This window comes from Trematomus bernacchii, unplaced genomic scaffold, assembly GCF_902827165.1.
Source record: "Trematomus bernacchii unplaced genomic scaffold, fTreBer1.1, whole genome shotgun sequence".
Taxonomy (NCBI): domain Eukaryota; kingdom Metazoa; phylum Chordata; class Actinopteri; order Perciformes; family Nototheniidae; genus Trematomus; species Trematomus bernacchii.
In genome coordinates this window covers 357,847-377,823 of record NW_022987737.1, presented here as the reverse complement: position 1 = coordinate 377,823, position 19,977 = coordinate 357,847, and the positions used below count along the sequence as shown (strand labels likewise).

Here is a 19,977-nt window from a genome sequence, read left to right as displayed (position 1 = left end):
ATATTGGGTATCCTTTTGTTGATCGGTCTGTTTAAAATTAATCATAGCATCAGACTAAAAAAGCTTTTGAAAATAACAGAATATTTCGATTAAGGTCAAAATAGGCTATACTATTTGTAAATCTGACTCTGAAAGAGTCAGTGCCTCACCAGCCATGAACCTCACCGCACGTCACTGCTCCAGAGAGATGTTGTGTGTCCCCCCCTCCAGAGATGTTGTGTGTCCCCCCCTCCAGAGATGTTGTGTGTCCCCCCCCTCCAGAGAGATGTTGTGTGTCCCCCCCCTCCAGAGAGATGTTGTGTGTCCCCCCCTCCAGAGATGTTGTGTGTCCCCCCCTCCAGAGATGTTGTGTGTCCCCCCCTCCAGAGAGATGTTGTGTGTCACACTTGTTTCCATCAACATGCGTGTTCCTCCAGAGAGTGGAGGCTGGAGGGTCAGCAGAGCCAGAAGGTGCTCCCCCACCCCTCCTTTGTGTACTGCGCTCAGTACCACCCTGCGGCCCCCGGCCTGGTGCTGACGGGGGGGTTCGACACCCTGCTGCGCCTCTGGAGGGTCGACGTGCCCGACGTGAATGGGCAGCTGCTGCAGGAGGTCGAAGGTCACCGCAGCTTCATCAACTCACTCTGCTTCGACCCCACAGGTACAGGAGGAATACCGTTTATAGATATATCAAAGTCAAAGTCAACTTTATTGTCAGTCTTTCAGTTTGTGTGTACAGAGAGATCGAAATACCGTTTCCCACAATCCAGAATATAAAATACAAATATATATAAAAATATGTATAAAAATGTGTGTATGTATATCCTATATATACACAATCAACAGACACATGTATACATATGCACACATATAGTATTCTGTTGGTGTGTGGATGTGGTATACAGTATATATATATATAGTATTCTCTCTGTGTGTTGATGTAGTATACAGTATATATATATATATATATATATATATATATATATATATATATAGTATTCTCTTGGTATTTAAAGCTGGTATCTGTTCTCATGTGTGTGTGCTGTGATCAGGACGCAGGATGTTCTCTGCTGATAACTCAGGCCTGATCCTGGTGTGGAAGACGACAGGAAGTGAAGGAAAGAAGAGTCTGCTGAGTCAGCGCTGGGTTGTGGAGAAGGTACAGGAGAGGAGGTTAACTCATACCGTTCATATGGTTAATATGTTTAATATGTAAAGTATAACTGAGCATGTGTCCTGCAGGAGATCTCAGAGAGCGACCTGCTCAGCGTCCCCATCAACAAACTGCAGCTGCATCCCAACGGACGCTGCCTGCTGATCCACGCCAGAGACAGCGTGCTCCGGATGATGGACCTGCGCATGTAAATATCATATATCATATATATAATCTGGTGGTTTTCTGCTTCAGATGCAAATATTATATTTGTTTATGACTGAGGGTGGGAGGGCAACTCAAAGAGTAAATATGACAACAAAGAAACATGAAGTGTATACAAATGGGATCAATAAATAAAATCTGATCTCATCTTGATGTTATCTGATCTCATCTTGATGTTATCTCATGCCTGTGGTCAGCCTGGCGGTGAAGCGGTACATCGGGGCCACGAACTACCGAGAGAGGCTCTGCAGCACCTTCACCCCCTGTGGGAGCTTCCTGTTCTCAGGCAGCGAGGACGGCATGGCCTACGTCTGGAACACCGACACCGGTCAGACCCTCTTATTATCATTAGTATTATATCTATCTATATACTTGCAGCTGACCCCCCCCCCTCCCTCTCTCTCTCTCTCTCAGGAGACCAGCTGGCGGTGTACTCGGAGCTGAGTTTCTCCACCGCGCTGCACGGGGTCTGCTTTCACCCCCACGAAAACATGGTGGCCTTCAGTGCCTTTGGACAGGAACAGCTGATCCACCTCTACCTGCACGACCGCACAGGTGAGAGCACACACACGCACGTATGCACACACACACACACGCACGCACGCACACACACACGCGCGCACGCAGTCAATGGGTTAACCCTAACCCTGACCCAGTCAATATGCAAATAAAATAAACTTTTATAAAACATTAAAAACTGGCACAATTTTAAAACAACTTCAATTATGGGATATTTTTTTATTTTTTTTATTTAACCTTTATTTAACCAGATAAAAACATTGAGATAAAATCTCATTTTCAATGCTGACCTGGCCAAGAAGGCAGCAACGTTACACATAACACATAACACAAACATATAAAATACAGAGAACATAACTAAGAAAACAAAAGATGAAAAAGCAGTCACTACATTGTGCACATTAGGACAATAAAAAAAGTACACTACTTGTTACTGCAAGAGCAGCTGGTGGTGAGGACTTCAGACAACTTCAATTTAAAACATGAAATAGAGACAAGTGCCCTCAGTTTGAGGCGTGATTGAAGGTCATTCCAAGACCAAGGACCATAATAAGAAAGACTCCTTTTTCCAGCCTCAGTCCGCACGGCAGGAACCTGGAACCGTATCCAGGCACTGGATCTGAGTTTGTAAGAGTCACAAACTGGGGCAAATCTGACACATATGTAGAGTGGAAGCTTTCCTAAAATGGCTTTATACATTAATAAAAAACAGTGCTGCATCCTACGCATACTAAGTGAGGACCATCCAGTTAGGCTGTACAGTGTGCAATGATGAGTCCTATAGAGTGCATTTGATATATAACGCAGTGCAGCATGGTAAAGTGGGTCAAGTTTGGCCAAAACAGTGGGACAGGCAAATCTATAGATTGTATCACCGTAGTCCAGCTGGGACAGGAATAAGCCAGAGTCCAACCTTTTACGGGATGAAATTGAAAAACAACATTTAAATCTGAAAAGGAAGCCAAGAGTGAATTTCAATTTCTTTGTTAAAACTTCAATATGGTGTTTAAAGTTCAGATTACTGTCCAACCAAAAGCCCAGATATTTGTATGTATCGACAAACTCAACAGAGACGCCAGCAAGGGTGTCAATGGAGAGGCAAGAGGAGGACGCTGACTTGGGAGCAAAAAGCATTGCTTTGGTTTTCTTACTGTTCAATAGCAGTTTAGAATCAAGAAGCGCATGCTGCAGCGTGATACAATCAGATTTTAAATTGGAAACGGCCATATCCAGAGAAGGAGCACATGAATATAAAATAGTGTCATCAGCATACATATGATAGGTAGAAAATTGCATCTGATTACAAATATTGTTTACATATAATAAAAAGAGCAAGGGCCCCAAGATAGAGCCCTGTGGAACTCCCTTCTCCAAGGTGACAGGGTCAGAGACAGTACTACCCAACCTGACGCATTGAGTACGGTCGGTTAGATAACTCTGAAACCAGCAAATGGCATTGTGACCGAAACGAGACACCAACATAACATTAGACATAATGTGGTGATCTACAGTGTCAAATGCTTTGGCTAGGTCAATAAACAATGCAACACAAACTGATTTCTTATCCAAAGCAGCCTTAATATCGTCTAAGACTTTCAGACTGGCAGTCACAGTACTGTGCTTTGATCTGAATCCAGATTGCATAGGGTTAAGGATGTTGTGTGAATTTAAAAAAAGTTTTAGCTGAGTAGAAACAAGGGACTCAAGAATCTTTGATAACACAGAAAGATTTGAGATAGGACGATAGTTATTCAACTCCGTGGGATCACCAGCTTTCAAGAGGGGCGATACCAGAGCTTGCTTCCACACAGCTGGCAGTGTGTGAGTGGACAGGGAGAGATTACAAATATCAGTTACTGGTTGTGCTATCATCTGAAAATAAAGATATAAGAGCAATCACATCGACCAATCATATCTCTGTTCTCTGTCCTCCCCCAAAGTGATCACATCTGACAGTTTCAGCTCCTTCTGTTCTTTATTCCAGGCAGAAGGGGCAGCATATTTAAAGCTGTTTGACCCAGGTCTGTTCTCCCTTTAGGAACCAGCATCTGATCAACTTGAACAAATTGCAAGATCTGGACAAATTACTGCGATATTTTCTGAGATTATGAAGAGATTATTTTGTGAAAGAGAACAACAATACAGAAAGATTATGTGTTTTATTTAGGAGAAATATGTTTTAAAAATGTGCAAAACAAACATGAATACTCACTGAAGTTAAAGTAGAAATTATGAGAATAAAGTCTAAAAGAATATTTGTATTTTTTGTTGTAAATTTATCACGTTCATTTTAGAAGATTTGAACTAAGGAAATGCCCCCCACGTCCTTTTATACGTCTTCATCATTTGTGTTTCACAGCAGGGGGTGTTATAGCATTCAACCCTAACCTAAGTGTACCCCCCCCCCCCATGTCTCTCTGTCAGTGTCCCAGCTGGAGGGCCAGAGTCTGAAGGCCAGCAGCAGGTCGTCCTCTGCAGACCCCCGGACCCCCAGGATCCCCCCCACCCCCCCCCTGCAGGACTCCATGGATCAGCTGATCCTCACCACCAGGCTGGCTCTGAAGATGCAGAGCGTCAAGGAGCAGCTCGACTCTGTGCTGGTTAATATCCTTTATCATAACAACTATTATTATTATTTATTTGTATTATAACCTTTTAAATATATATATATTTGTATTGCTATTATTATTAATAATATTATTTTAGTTTTATTATTATTGCTTTGTTATTTTTATCATTGCTAATATTATGAATACCTATTATATATTATTTCTTAATATGTTTTATTATATTTGCTGATTGTACCATTGCCTTTATTTTTGTTATAATTATTATACATATAATCATTATATAAAGTTATTGATAGTAACAAATCAAAACCTTTATTGTTATTTTTTTGTCCTTTTTATTTAAAATATTGTTTTATATGTTTTTATATAAAAATACAGATTTTAAACAGATTTTTTTTTCAGGAGCCTCCTCGGTCCTCTCTGTCCGGACACAACGAGCCAGGTGCTGCCAGGGTGTCACATCTAATATCTCCATCAACCTGTCAATCAAACAGAGCTGTTTACTTATTGTGTGTGTGTGTGTGTGTGTGTGTGTGTGTGTGTGTGTGTGTGTGTGTGTGTGTGTGTGTGTGTGTGTGTGTGTGTGTGTGTGTGTGTGTGTGTGTGTGTGTGTGTGTGGTGTGTGTGTGTGTGTGTGTGGTGTGTGTGTGTGTGTGTGTGTGTGTGTGTGTGTGTGTGTGTGTGTGTGTGTGTGTGTGTGTTTCAGATAAAATGAGCTTCATTCACTCAGGGAGGAGCTTCACCCCTGACTCTGTCACAGTGAGTTTTAAATCAGATTAAAGTGGATTTTAAAAAATATTTTCTGTCATTTTAAACACCAAACACTCCTCTAGGAATCCTCATAATAATTCATAATGATAACGGTTAGTAGCAGCTGTAGTAAACGCACCCTCAGTGAACCTGGTCTTATTGAGGTGATGTAACATTCATGGCCTTCATATCAACAATAGACCTCATTCAGTAACTTCATCCTAAATGTGTTTCTACTGCTCTAACCCGCAACAATGTGACCAGGAGTCCCATACAGACGCTCTTTGTAAAGGAGAGGAGGGAAGCTACATATTTAATACCATGGGAGCATTATTACTAATCTGATTACAGACATGTGGGAAAGAAGTCCTGAAGACAGAGTATAGTCCGGCTCCTTTTCACTAAATACATATATTTAATGTATTCTTCACCTTAGATTGACCTCTCTACCTTGAATTAAGAAGAAGATTGATGAAATGTGTGCATGTAAAGTAGATGTGTGTTTGAAGTGAAATTAATCCCCTGCCCCTCTTGTTTCAGACGGGGTTAAACTCTTCGCTGCCCCCCCCCTCCTTCCTCTCTCCTCACGCCAAACTGCAGATCTCTGGATCTGTGGCCGAGACGCTGATCCCTCAGGCCTCGCTCAGCACTCAGCAGCGTGAGCTATTACACTGTTATTACACTGTTATTACACTGTTATTACACTGTTATTACACTGTTATTACACTGGTATTACACTGCTGTTACACTGCTGTTACACTGTTATTACACTGGTGTTACACTGGTGTTACACTGTTATTACACTGGTATTACACTGCTGTTACACTGTTATTACACTGGTGTTACACTGTTATTACATTGGTGTTACACTGGTGTTACACTGTTATTACACTGGTGTTACACTGTTATTACACTGGTGTTACACTGGTGTTACACTGCTGTTACACTGGTGTTACACTGGTGTTACACTGTTATTACATTGGTGTTACATTGGTGTTACACTGGTGTTACACTGCTGTTACACTGGTGTTACACTGTTATTACATTGCTGTTACACTGTTATTACACTGGTGTTACACTGTTATTACACTGCTGTTACACTGTTGTTACACTGCTGTTACACTGCTGTTACACTGTTGTTACACTGCTGTTACACTGCTGTTACACTGCTGTTACACTGCTATTACACTGTTATTACACTGTTATTACACTGCTGTTACACTGCTGTTACACTGTTGTTACACTGCTGTTACACTGCTGTTACACTGTTGTTACACTGCTGTTACACTGCTGTTACACTGCTGTTACACTGTTGTTACACTGTTGTTACACTGTTGTTACACTGGTATTACACTGCTGTTACACTGCTGTTACACTGTTGTTACACTGGTATTACACTGGTGTTACACTGGTGTTACACTGGTGTTACACTGGTGTTACACTGCTATTACACTGGTATTACACTGTTATTTTAACAAATAGAGACTCTAAATCACTACAGAATAGCTAGTAGGACACATATATAAAGCCTCTGTGTGGCTCCTGTGTGGAAGAGGTTGGTGGCCCCTGGTCTGATAATCCTGGGAATGTGGGGTCACATATTTGTTGGATTACAGCTGAGCAGATCAGGAGTGAATGTTCTCCGTGTAGTGGAACATGTTCTCCATGTTGAAACATGTTCTCCGTGCACAGACGGGCCTCTGATCGTTTACACCTGTGTCCGTACGTCTGTAATGAATCACTGCTTCCTGTTACACTCCAACATGAAAACAAGCTAACAGCTGATTGTTCCTGTCCCTTCAGGAGGCTTCAGTCCAGTGGGTCAGCGTCTGAGAGGAGCCCCGTCCTCCAGGCTGCACACGGTAACAGATCATACTGTGTATTATAAAAGGGTTTCTATTTTACTGAGCATTTAGTCACCTGCTAAAGCTATTTGTCCGCCAAAGGTGCTGCTGCGGGATTAAAAGGGTTTCCAGGGGTCCTTTAAAAAAAAGTCAATTTTCCAAAATGAAACTCTGAAACATTTTGAGATGTTTGTGTGTCTCTCCTCCAGAGCGTCTCGGACCGTGTCTCTGCAGGAGGACATGTCTCTGCAGGAGGACATGAGACAGAGTCAGCTGATCAACAGGTGGTGAGTCTTAATCCATCAATACATCTAGTTCCTCAGAGACTCCTATAGGCCTGCTGCTGGTTTCAGAGAACAGCTTTCAGGAGCTTCAGTTTCACCCCCTGCAGGTGGTGTCTCTGTACGACTACAGGGCGTCCCGCTCTGACGAGCTAACGCTGCGCCGCGGGGATGAGGTCCAGGTCCTCTACAGGGACAACGAGAACTGGTGGTTCGGACGGCTGTCTGACGGACAGCAGGGATACTTCCTGTCCTCATACGTCTCCGACCAGAGTGAGAGAGAGGGGGTGTGGGGGTTAGGATCATGGATGTTTAATAAGAACTGGATACTGCGTTGGAGGCGGGGCCTGTTCATTATGAGAGCTGCTCATTGGCTCATGAGGACAACATGGCCTGACATTTTAGAGAGCAAAACGTCACAGATTACCCATCATGCCTTGCTGTCAGAGCAGAAGTACCCGTATGTAGCTCATAGAGCGCAGTTTAGTTTCCCCTTAAGCCACGCCTCCTGTCATTACGCCCCGCCTCCTGTGATTAAGCTCCACCCCCGATCTCCCGCTCTTTAATAAGAACTGGATACAGCGTTGGAGGCGGGGCCTGTTCATTATGAGAGCTGCTCATTGGCTCATGAGGACAACATGGCCTGACATTTTAGAGAGCAAAACGTCACAGATTACCCATCATGCCTTGCTGTCAGAGCAGAAGTACCCGTATGTAGCTCATAGAGCGCAGTTTAGTTTCCCCTTAAGCCACGCCTCCTGTCATTACGCCCCGCCCCCTGTCATTAAGCTCCACCCCCGATCTCCCGCTCTTCAGTAGAATGAATGGAGAGAGAAAATAAATCTGGATTCGGCTTTTAGTGCATTTTACAACTTTAAGGACCTAATGATTCTAAAAAGGGCTATCACATAGTGCATTCTGGGTAGTTTATTTAGTTAAAATGATCCTCTGATTGACAGACGTCTCTTTCCCAATGTTAGTCAATGGTAGAAAGTCTTTCTGTCCCAGTGACGTCACGGACTGATACGGAAGTTGCAGTACCGCCGTTTGGACACTAGGAATATTTTCCTCAGAGTGCGGAGCACTTCCTGGGGGCTTGTTTATAATGCAATGTGTAAAAGATGCATTGTGGGTAAGAGTTATTGTCTGTTGCAGGAGACGAGGGGGCTCCGGCTGCTGAGGAGACTGAGAGGAAGACTCCCACCAGGGTGAGGGGACGCCATCATACAGATTCATCTACTGCTGGTTCTGATGATATGATACTGGTTTAAAGGAGACCTGATGGTGGTCTTCATCACTTCCTGTCTCTCTGCAGGTGTCTGCTGCCATCAGTTCCTCCGGAGAGCTCCGCTTCCTGTCAGAGACAAACGACCCAGAGACACAGGACACCAGGTGAGACACTGAGACACAGGACACCAGGTGAGACACTGAGACACAGGACACCAGGTGAGACACAGGACACCAGGTGAGACACAGAGACACAGGACACCAGGTGAGACACTGACAGAGACACAGGACACCAGGTGAGACACTGACAAAGACACAGGACACCAGGTGAGACACTGAGACACAGGACACCAGGTGAGACACTGACAGAGACACAGGACACCAGGTGAGACACTGACAGAGACACTGAGACACAGGACACCAGGTGAGACACTGAGACACAGGACACCAGGTGAGACACTGAGACACAGGACACCAGGTGAGACACTGAGACACAGGACACCAGGTGAGACACTGGGACACCAGGTGAGACACAGGACACCAGGTGAGACACTGAGACACAGGACACCAGGTGAGACACTGAGACACAGGACACCAGGTGAGACACAGGACACCAGGTGAGACACAGAGACACAGGACACCAGGTGAGACACTGACAGAGACACAGGACACCAGGTGAGACACTGACAAAGACACAGGACACCAGGTGAGACACTGAGACACAGGACACCAGGTGAGACACTGACAGAGACACAGGACACCAGGTGAGACACTGACAGAGACACTGAGACACAGGACACCAGGTGAGACACTGAGACACAGGACACCAGGTGAGACACTGAGACACAGGACACCAGGTGAGACACTGAGACACAGGACACCAGGTGAGACACTGAGACACAGGACACCAGGTGAGAAACTGACAGAAACACAGGACACCAGGTGAGACACTGACAGAGACACAGGACACCAGGTGAGACACAGAGACACAGGACACCAGGTGAGACACTGACAGAGACACCAGGTGAGACACTGACAGAGACACAGGACACCAGGTGAGACACTGACAGAGACACAGGACACCCAGTGAGACACTGACAGAGACACAGGACACCAGGTGAGACACTGACAGAGACACAGGACACCAGGTGAGACACAGGACACCAGGTGAGACACTGACAGAGACACAGAACACCAGGTGAGACACTGACAGAGACACAGGACACCAGGTGAGACACTGACAGAGACACAGGACACCAGGTGAGACACTGACAGAGACACAGGACACCAGGTGAGACACTGAGACACAGGACACCAGGTGAGACACTGAGACACAGGACACCAGGTGAGACACAGGACACCAGGTGAGACACAGAGACACAGGACACCAGGTGAGACACTGACAGAGACACAGGACACCAGGTGAGACACTGACAAAGACACAGGACACCAGGTGAGACACTGAGACACAGGACACCAGGTGAGACACTGACAGAGACACAGGGACACCAGGTGGAGACACTGACAGAGACACTGAGACACAGGACACCAGGTGAGACACTGAGACACAGGACACCAGGTGAGACACTGAGACACAGGACACCAGGTGAGACACTGAGACACAGGACACCAGGTGAGGACACTGAGGACACCAGGTGAGACAACAGGACACCAGGTGAGACACTGAGACACAGGACACCAGGTGAGACACTGAGACACAGGACCACCAGGTGAGACACAGGACACCAGGTGAAGACACAGAGGACACAGGACACCAGGTGAGACACTGACAGAGACACAGGACACCAGGTGAGACACTGACAAAGACACAGGACACCAGGTGAGACACTGAGACACAGGACACCAGGTGAGACACTGACAGAGACACAGGACACCAGGTGAGACACTGACAGAGACACTGAGACACAGGACACCAGGTGAGACACTGAGACACAGGACACCAGGTGAGACACTGAGACACAGGACACCAGGTGAGACACTGAGACACAGGACACCAGGTGAGACACTGAGACACAGGACACCAGGTGAGAAACTGACAGAAACACAGGACACCAGGTGAGACACTGACAGAGACACAGGACACCAGGTGAGACACAGAGACACAGGACACCAGGTGAGACACTGACAGAGACACCAGGTGAGACACTGACAGAGACACAGGACACCAGGTGAGACACTGACAGAGACACAGGACACCAGGTGAGACACTGACAGAGACACAGGACACCAGGTGAGACACTGACAGAGACACAGGACACCAGGTGAGACACAGGACACCAGGTGAGACACTGACAGAGACACGAACACCAGGTGAGACACTGACAGAGACACAGGACACCAGGTGAGGACACTGACAGAGACACAGGACACCAGGTGAGACACTGACAGAGACACAGGACACCAGGTGAGACACAGGACACCAGGTGAGACACTGACAGAGACACAGAACACCAGGTGAGACACTGACAGAGACACAGGACACCAGGTGAGACACTGACAGAGACACAGAGACACCAGGTGAGACACTGACAGAGGACACAGGACACCAGGTGAGACACAGGACACCAGGCGAGACACTGACAGAGACACAGGACACCAGGTGAGACACAGGACACCAGGCGAGACACTGACAGAGACACAGGACACCAGGTGAGACACAGAGACACCAGGTGAGACACTGACAGAGACACAGGACACCAGGTGAGACACAGGACACCAGGCGAGACACTGACAGAGACACAGGACACCAGGTGAGACACAGGACACCAGGCGAGACACTGACAGAGACACAGGACACCAGGTGAGACACTGACTGAGATATAGACAACAATAAACAATAAATAGTGACTGTTGTTGTGTTCCTGCAGAGTGAGGAGGAAGAAGAGGGTGAAGAAGGCGGGACTTCTTGCTTCAGACACTCCTCAGGAGACGAGCAGGAGGAGAGGAAGATCAACAGACAGTCCTCTGGCTCACAGACACTCAGGACACAGCAACGCTGCCTTCACTCCTGACACGTAGACTACAGAGACATACACTACAGACACGTAGACTACAGACACGTAAACTCCCGACACGTAGACTCCCGGCACGTAGACCACAAACACGTAGACCCCAGACACGTAGACTCCCAACACGTAGACTCCCGGCACGTAGACTACAGACACGTAGACTACAGACACGTAGACCCCAGACACGTAGACTCCAAACACGTAGACTCCCGGCACGTAGACTACAGGCACGTAGACTACAGACACGTAGACTACAGACACGTAGACTACAGGCACGTAGACTACAGACACGTAGACTACAGACACGTAGACTACAGACACGTAGACTACAGACACGTAGACTACATACACGTAGACTACAGACACGTAGACTACAGGCACGTAGACTACAGACACGTAGACTTCCGGCATGTAGACTACAGACACGTAGACTACAGACACGTAGACTACAGACACGTAGACTCCCGGCACGTAGACTACAGACACGTAGACTACAAACACGTAGACTCCAGACACGTAGACTCCCGACACGTAGACTCCCGACACATAGACTCCGGGCACGTAGACTACAGACACACGTAGACTACAGACACGTAGACTACAGGCACGTAGACTACAGGCACGTAGACTACAGGCACGTAGACTTCCGGCACGTAGACTACAGACACGTAGACTACAGACACGTAGACTACAGGCACGTAGACTACAGGCACGTAGACTACAGGCACGTAGACTTCCGGCACGTAGACTACAGACACGTAGACTACAGACACGTAGACTACAAACACCTAAACTACAGACAACTACAGACACGTAGACTACAGACAGCTCCACGTTTCTCCATGTATTCTGCACACTTGCCCTGCAGCTGTTCTTATTTCTGACGTCAGTATGTTGTGTAAATGCAGATTCATGAATGTACTGTAAAGACGTGCTGATGAAATGATTCATAAAGAGTTGTGTAATTCAAACGGTATGTTTATCATATTGATCCACCTGTAGGAGCTGAGAGGGTTAGGGCGGCTGATCAGAGTCTAAACTCTGAGGTTTTACTTTAAACACAGAATGTAGTATTCATTTATCAAAATAAATCCTGATTATTTAAATATATGTTCACATGTTGTCGTTGGGCAGATTTAAAGATGAAGTGTGTACATGTTACCGCTGATATAGAGAAACTAGATGTATGTCCTCAGCCTGTCAGAGATTACTCCTCTTCCTCACAGATATATATTTGTAAAGTACATCATGTAAAGGCACAGGTTTGATATCAGACTTGTTTTTATAATAAAAACACTTGAAAGCGATATTTTGAATTTGCTTTGATTTTTGAACATATCTGTAAAACCATGATAATTACCAAATATTACTAAGAATTATTTATAAGTAGTGTGGGGGAAACATCTGAAGCAATAGGAGTCAGGACTCAGAGAGACACGAGGAGAGCTGGAGCTTTGATGGAGTCAGGACTCAAAGAGACACGAGGAGAGCTGGAGCTTTGATGGAGTCAGGACTCAAAGAGACACGAGGAGAGCTGGAGCTCTGATGGAGTCAGGACTCAGAGAGACACGAGGAGAGCTGGAGCTCTGATGGAGTCAGGACTCAGAGAGAGACACGAGGAGAGCTGGAGCTTTGATGGAGTCAGGACTCAGAGAGACACGAGGAGAGCTGGAGCTTTGATGGAGTCAGGACTCAAAGAGACACGAGGAGAGCTGGAGCTTTGATGGAGTCAGGACTCAGAGAGAGACACGAGGAGAGCTGGAGCTTTGATGGAGTCAGGACTCAGAGAGACACGAGGAGAGCTGGAGCTTTGATGGAGTCAGGACTCAGAGAGACACGAGGAGAGCTGGAGCTTTGATGGAGTCAGGACTCAAAGAGACACGAGGAGAGCTGGAGCTTTGATGGAGTCAGGACTCAGAGAGACACGAGGAGAGCTGGAGCTTTGATGGAGTCAGGACTCAGAGAGACACGAGGAGAGCTGGAGCTTTGATGGAGTCAGGACTCAGAGAGACACGAGGAGAGCTGGAGCTCTGATGGAGTCAGGACTCAGAGAGACACGAGGAGAGCTGGAGCTCTGATGGAGTCAGGACTCAGAGAGACACGAGGAGAGCTGGAGCTTTGATGGAGTCAGGACTCAGAGAGACACGAGGAGAGCTGGAGCTCTGATGGAGTCAGGACTCAGATGCGGCTTTCACACCAGCGCTTTTCCCTTTCTAGCTCCGAGCGAGAGCTTTTCTGGTTCAGCTCCGGTTTCCCTTTTCAGCTCCCGCTCTGTTCACACTGCCCAGAGCTGCCGCTGCTGCGTCATGACGTCACCGTTTACGTCGCTGATTTCCTCCCACAACAACAACGGGCTGGGGACTACGTCGGGTCGATGATCGTGTTGCTTTTAATCATACGAAGCCAGATTAAATTAAATAATGACTTCTCCAACCTTATACTTTTCTCCAGAGTGCCGTGGTTCATTGTTTATTAATGTGTTTCAGCGGCATTTACCGACCGCTGCAGTGCTGGCTGCTCTTCAACGGGAGTTTATTCTCCCGTTAGCTCCGGGTTAGCTCACACGGCTCTAAAGTATTCACTGTCTGACTGTCACACAAGCAGCTGATACATATCCCCAGTTCCCCTTAAGTGAATGTGTGTCAGTCTGAATTGACGCTGTTTGGCATCACAACGCTGTTATGAAAGTTTCTCTGGTATAACATGGGTGATGTTAGCATAGCAACCGAAGCTAAACTGACTACTTGCTAAGCAGTTTCCTATAGGCACATTTTACCGGCGTATTTTTCATTATGATTCTACTTCTGATAGTCGGACATGACAACCTGTATAGCCCATGTATCTCCACAATGATCAATAACAGCGAACGGATGGTCAAAGTAAGGTTTCCTGCACGCCTCGACGTAAGCGACGCCGCGTCATAGCTCCGAAGCTCTTGCCTCTGGACCGACAATTTTTTGGAGCTGGAAGTGAACCGCATTCCGGAGCTATGACGCGCCGCCGCTGCGGTGTGAACAGGAAAAACCGGTGCTTTTCAGGCTCTAGCTCCCAGCAGGAGCTGGAAAAGCGCCGGTGTGAAAGGGGCAAGAGAGACACGAGGAGAGCTGGAGCTTTGATGGAGTCAGGACTCAGAGAGACACGAGGAGAACTGGAGCTTTGATGGAGTCAGGACTCAGAGAGACACGAGGAGAGCTGGAGCTTTGATGGAGTCAGGACTCAGAGAGACACGAGGAGAGCTGGAGCTTTGATGGAGTCAGGACTCAGAGAGACACGAGGAGAACTGGAGCTTTGATGGAGTCAGGACTCAGAGAGACACGAGCAGAGCTGGAGCTCTGATGGAGTCAGGACTCAGAGAGACACGAGGAGAGCTGGAGCTTTGATGGAGTCAGGACTCAGAGAGACACGAGGAGAGCTGGAGCTTTGATGGAGTCAGGACTCAGAGAGACACGAGGAGAACTGGAGCTTTGATGGAGTCAGGACTCAGAGAGACACGAGGAGAGCTGGAGCTTTGATGGAGTAAGGACTCAGAGAGAGACACGAGGAGAACTGGAGCCTTGATGGAAACACTGACGGTTTATTTGGAGCTTCGGCCGGAGAATTCACAAGACATGTCACGGGCCACGGTCTGACCACACGGTTGAGATGCCACAACCAATTCTGAAGAGCCCTCCTGTAGCTCCAGGTTTTAACTAGTTCAGAGTGTAATGATCAACATTCTTCAATAGATAGACTAAACAGCTGAGGACACTGAATCACATTTTGTTGTCTCTTATGGCTCGGGTCATCTACAACCCCGAGAAGGATGTGTTCCAGGTGTCCCACAACAATAACTATCTCTGACCGACAGTTGCCCGGTCACAAACTGGTAACAACAACGACTTGCTAGCGCAGCCCCTCCTTAAGGGAGATAGCGGCTGCTCGAGGCTGGGCCTCTGCGTCAGAGGGCGAAGGAGGAGGACATGCAGGGCGAATTATTCCCTGACAAGTAGAGTTGCATATAAAGGAATATGTCCGTTAGGGTGCTATGATTTAAAATTCTCCAGATTATAATATGATGTATGAATAAACGGGAGGGTTTTTTATTCACATATTTTCAGTTTTTATTGAAATCTCTGCAAGAATTGTAAACATGTTCAGTCAGAAGAGGAGGCACAGAATCACGACGGGCAGTGAATGCAACACGATGCAGATTGTTATCAGATCAATCAAAGTGGGCCCAGTGTGGATCCCTGTGGGACGCCAGGGGGAAGCTTACAGGAAGTAAACAACTGTAAACCAAATTAATTTAATTTAAACAATAAAAACACACCAGCCCCCGAGGAGAGGACCCTCTGTTCTTCAAGTTTTTATTATAATTACACAAGTCTTTCCCAGAGTGCAGTGCGTTGATCATGTGATGCAGAAAGACCGTTAAGCCGCTCAGGAAACAAAGGAGCATTTATTCAGCTCTGCTCCAGTCACTCATTATATATTCACTCATTCATCAGCTTTAAGCTTTAAGCTCTCAGGAAACAGTCTGGAGGAAACACACATTTATAAAACTGTTCATAAAAACACATGAACTTATTTACATGAAGAATAAATCATTAATAAATGGAAAGAATGATATTTTAAATACACTTTATCTTTTTACTGTTATGAAACAATTCAACAATAAATAATGATGTTTAATAAAATCATTAATGCTAGAATGTATTCATCTTGAAATTAGTTTTTTTAAGTTTGTTTATTTATTATTATTATAATAGTATTTTTTTACCAGTATTTGTTATTTATAATATTTTTCTTTAGATAATAATAGTTTTTTTTAAGAATCTAAAATATGTTTAAAGATGTTTAATTACATATTATTAATAATAATAATGCATTTTATTTAAAGGTCCCATGTCATGCTTTTCTGGTTATAACCCGTCCCCTTGTGTTATGTAGCTTTTTCTGCATGTAAACGGACCGCTAGTGGAGCCTCGCAGATGGGGGTGCTGCAGCCCCCTTCAGCACCCCCCCCCCCCTTTCCCGCGTCCATTCGCTGTGTCTCGCAGACCCCTCGCAGCAACCAGGAAACCACACCAGTAATCCAGCTCACACTGTCCGCTCCTCGAGCCTCAAAGGGCGGAGCAGCGGGCCCCCCCAACGTCCCCCCAAACACGGCCCCCAGACCCCACGCAGCATTCTCATCTGTTGTCATTACTGGTGTCATTTCCTGGTTGCTAACAAACGCCATTGTAACACATAATCACTGATGTTCCGCTGTAACGGTGGTGGACTCATCAGAACAGAGTGGGCGAGCTGACCAATCAGAGCACAGTGGGCTCACAGGGAGGGGGGGGGCAGGAGCTCCAACAAGGCGTGTAGGACAGAGAGTGAATACACATACTATACAGCAGGGGTCGGCAACCTTTTTTATATGAAGTGCCATTCTAAAAAAAAATGTTTATCAGCGTGCCGACAATCGTGAATTATCAACGGGGGGTGGCGGGGGGGGGGGTGGTTGAAGAGCTCGACGAAAACACTCGTGAAAAGTGATGTTGTAAAACTCAGTTAATGGGGCTCATTCACTGGCGCTTCCACAAACAACAACCAACATAATTGTTACATTCAAATGAAGTAGCCTACATTATTCAAGTTCACATAACTTTGGATAATAAAACGGGAGAAATGAGCGGAAGCGCTCTCTTTTCCTCTCTCCCCCCTCTCTCTCTCTCTCTGTCCTGACAGCCTGCCAGTATCTCCAAGCAGCTCACTGATCCAGTAATGAGGTGACAGAAATATAGGTATAACTAGTTCCAAAGGTAGATCAAATAGCTAAGTGTGTTAGGTCTAACTCTTGTGTGTTTCTGCTCCGCTCACCGGTCCGTCACAGCGGGTGGAGCTGCAGGATTTCTGCTTCACACACGCTGCATACCGCTATTTTATTGTCTTTTTCGGACACCTTAAAATACTGCCAGACTGGTGAAGCGATTTTGGCGAGCTTGTTTTGCCGCACACAGAGAAAAGTGTCATGTATGTTACGTCTCGCAATCTGCCTTTTTGAGTGGTGGGCTGCGTTGCGTGCATGGCTTCCTTCTAGCAGGTAACGGGGAGACGCGCTCTGGCGGCGGTCTCGTTCAGGATCCGAAAAATAAAATAAATATTTTGTACACTTATTCCACTTATTTCCTAGTGTGCCACTGGTTACGGTGCCGCGTGCCGTTGGTGGCAACGCGTGCCAGGGGTTGCCGACCCCTGCTATACAGAGATGCTGTATGAGAAACCAATGTGAGTTGGAACATTGAACAATGTCAATCTATTCTAGTAGACCTCAACAATGGAACTATGATCAGTAGAAATGGCCATGAGACATGGGACCTTTTAAGAGAACTTTTCTAAGAGTAAACATTTAACAAGGAATTAATAATATGTTGTAACCTTTAAAAAAATCTAAATGTGTTTACAAATAAATGATTAACCATATGTAAATCACAAATATGTAAATAATATTTAAAACCCTTTTATATATATTTAAAACTGTTTAATGAGTGCAACAATATATTGATAAAGTAAACAATAACATTGAAGCATTAATATTGATTTAATTGCTTTTAAACAATAATATTTATATTTTCTAAAGTGCAAAACAAATAAAAGTTCACCTTAGTGTTATAGAAATTATTTAAATCCCTGCAAACACATATATAATTTAAAGGCATTAAAAATAAAGTAAACACATGTTTGTTGTTGTTGTTGTTTCAGTCAGAGAGCAGAGGGGAGTGCTCGCTGGTCGTTGGACTTTCTGAAACCATTCTATACAAACAGAAATAAAGTTATTTAAAATACACGAGGTAATAATATTACAAAATATATTGAGGAATATCCCAAACAGAGACATATAAATAAATTAATAAATTAAAGTACATGTACCTCTGGGAGGGGGGGGTGTCTCAGGTAATAAACAGCCAGCAGCAGAGCCTGAGGAGACAGAGCTCATGGACTTCACATGATGACACAGCACACCACACACACACACCACACACACACCACACACACACCCCCCTCATCAGGAGGTCAGGAGGCTGAGAGCTGCTGCTGATTGGCTGATAACTGAGAGTCTTTCAGGTTTTATACGAGTACAAATACATTCACAGAGATTTACTCTCAAAGTGTTTTGCAACAGAAAAAAAAAGCATTGCAGTGTCGGTGCTTCTGCAGATCCAAACGTTATGTTTAGAAAAGTTATATTTTAAATCCAAATGTATTTATTTTCGAAATTCTTATTTTTAAATCCATAGGCGCTTTCACACCGGAGTACTTTACCCAGGAATAGTTCCAATAGTTCTTGGGATCTTTGCGTGTTCACACCAAAAAGATCTGGAACTAGAACTTAGTTCCTTTTCAGTCCCTGCTAGAGAGGTGGTACCTTCCTGGGGAGGAAAAGGTTCCAATTTCTGATTGGCTGGGCGGAATGCAAACCACGCCCCCGTAAAACTCCGAAAAGTTTTGTGAAGCCGCCATTTTATTTGCTCGCATTAGCATTATTAGCATTAGCATTCGCCCAGCGCAACACGGAGAGGAGAGACTAACTTATGGCAACACAAAAGAAAACATGAGAGTGATGAGGAGGTGTCGGCGTTCTGGCGATTTTACTGCCACCCGAAGTCCCGGAGTCCCCCGCGGGTGGCAGTATACGCCGTGAAGTTGTTTGCGGCCTGCCAGTAAACCCAAAGCAGAAGAAGAAGAAGTGACGTCAGCGGCTCATTTGCCTAATCCTCCCACAGGGACTGATTCCCGTTTGAACGCGATCTACTAGAAAGTTCCAGAACGAAAGAGTTCGGTGGGACTAAGTACTGGGAACTAAGTACGGCAAAGTACTTGGTGTGAAAGCGGCTATTGTTTTATTTTTGAAATCCAATAGCTTTATCTTGAAAACCCATTTTTTGTTTGCAAAATTAAAAAAAATTAAAGTTAGAGAAAAACGTTTGGATTTGAAACGAAAAAAAGTTAAGATAAACAACAACATGTGTAAAGTGTTTCATCCCAAAGACACATGTTGGTACTGTAGATCAGATACTCACAGCCAGCAGGGCGGACCCCCCCTGGAGGACAGACGCCCATTCAAAGCTCAGGTTGCTGCGTCACCAGCCCCCCCACGATGGGGGCCGGAGAACATCCTGGAGACACACATCACATTCAGACATAACAACAGATAGCAGATAAAACTACACTACAGAGTAGATATCAGACTGACCCAGAGACCAGAAGGCCCCGAAGAGTCCCGGAGACCATCCCCAGGGTGCTGAGCCCCCTCCTCGTAGCCCTGCTCACTGAAACACTGCGTCAATACCACAAGTACTTCATAATTGTACTATCTATACTATATACTAATACACAAAGTACTCACTACGCACTGGAGATGATCTCAGGGAA

General features: G+C 45.7%; 1 protein-coding gene and 1 pseudogene across 1 annotated transcript in view; one reads left to right on the top strand and one right to left on the bottom strand.

The window, feature by feature from the left end:
• The window catches only part of ahi1 (Abelson helper integration site 1), a 29,382-nt gene extending 17,724 nt beyond the window's left edge, over positions 1–11,658 (top strand). Inside the window, 15 exon segments of the mRNA XM_034146089.1 lie at positions 417–640; positions 1,032–1,138; positions 1,222–1,340; positions 1,555–1,685; positions 1,772–1,912; positions 4,301–4,476; positions 4,849–4,888; positions 5,153–5,205; positions 5,737–5,854; positions 7,000–7,058; positions 7,250–7,327; positions 7,432–7,594; positions 8,477–8,529; positions 8,637–8,713; positions 11,437–11,658. Of these exon segments, the coding sequence (XP_034001980.1) occupies positions 417–640; positions 1,032–1,138; positions 1,222–1,340; positions 1,555–1,685; positions 1,772–1,912; positions 4,301–4,476; positions 4,849–4,888; positions 5,153–5,205; positions 5,737–5,854; positions 7,000–7,058; positions 7,250–7,327; positions 7,432–7,594; positions 8,477–8,529; positions 8,637–8,713; positions 11,437–11,587 (1,690 nt within the window). The 3' untranslated portion in view covers positions 11,588–11,658.
• LOC117495035 overlaps positions 11,589–19,977 on the bottom strand; it is a 16,158-nt pseudogene continuing 7,769 nt past the window's right edge.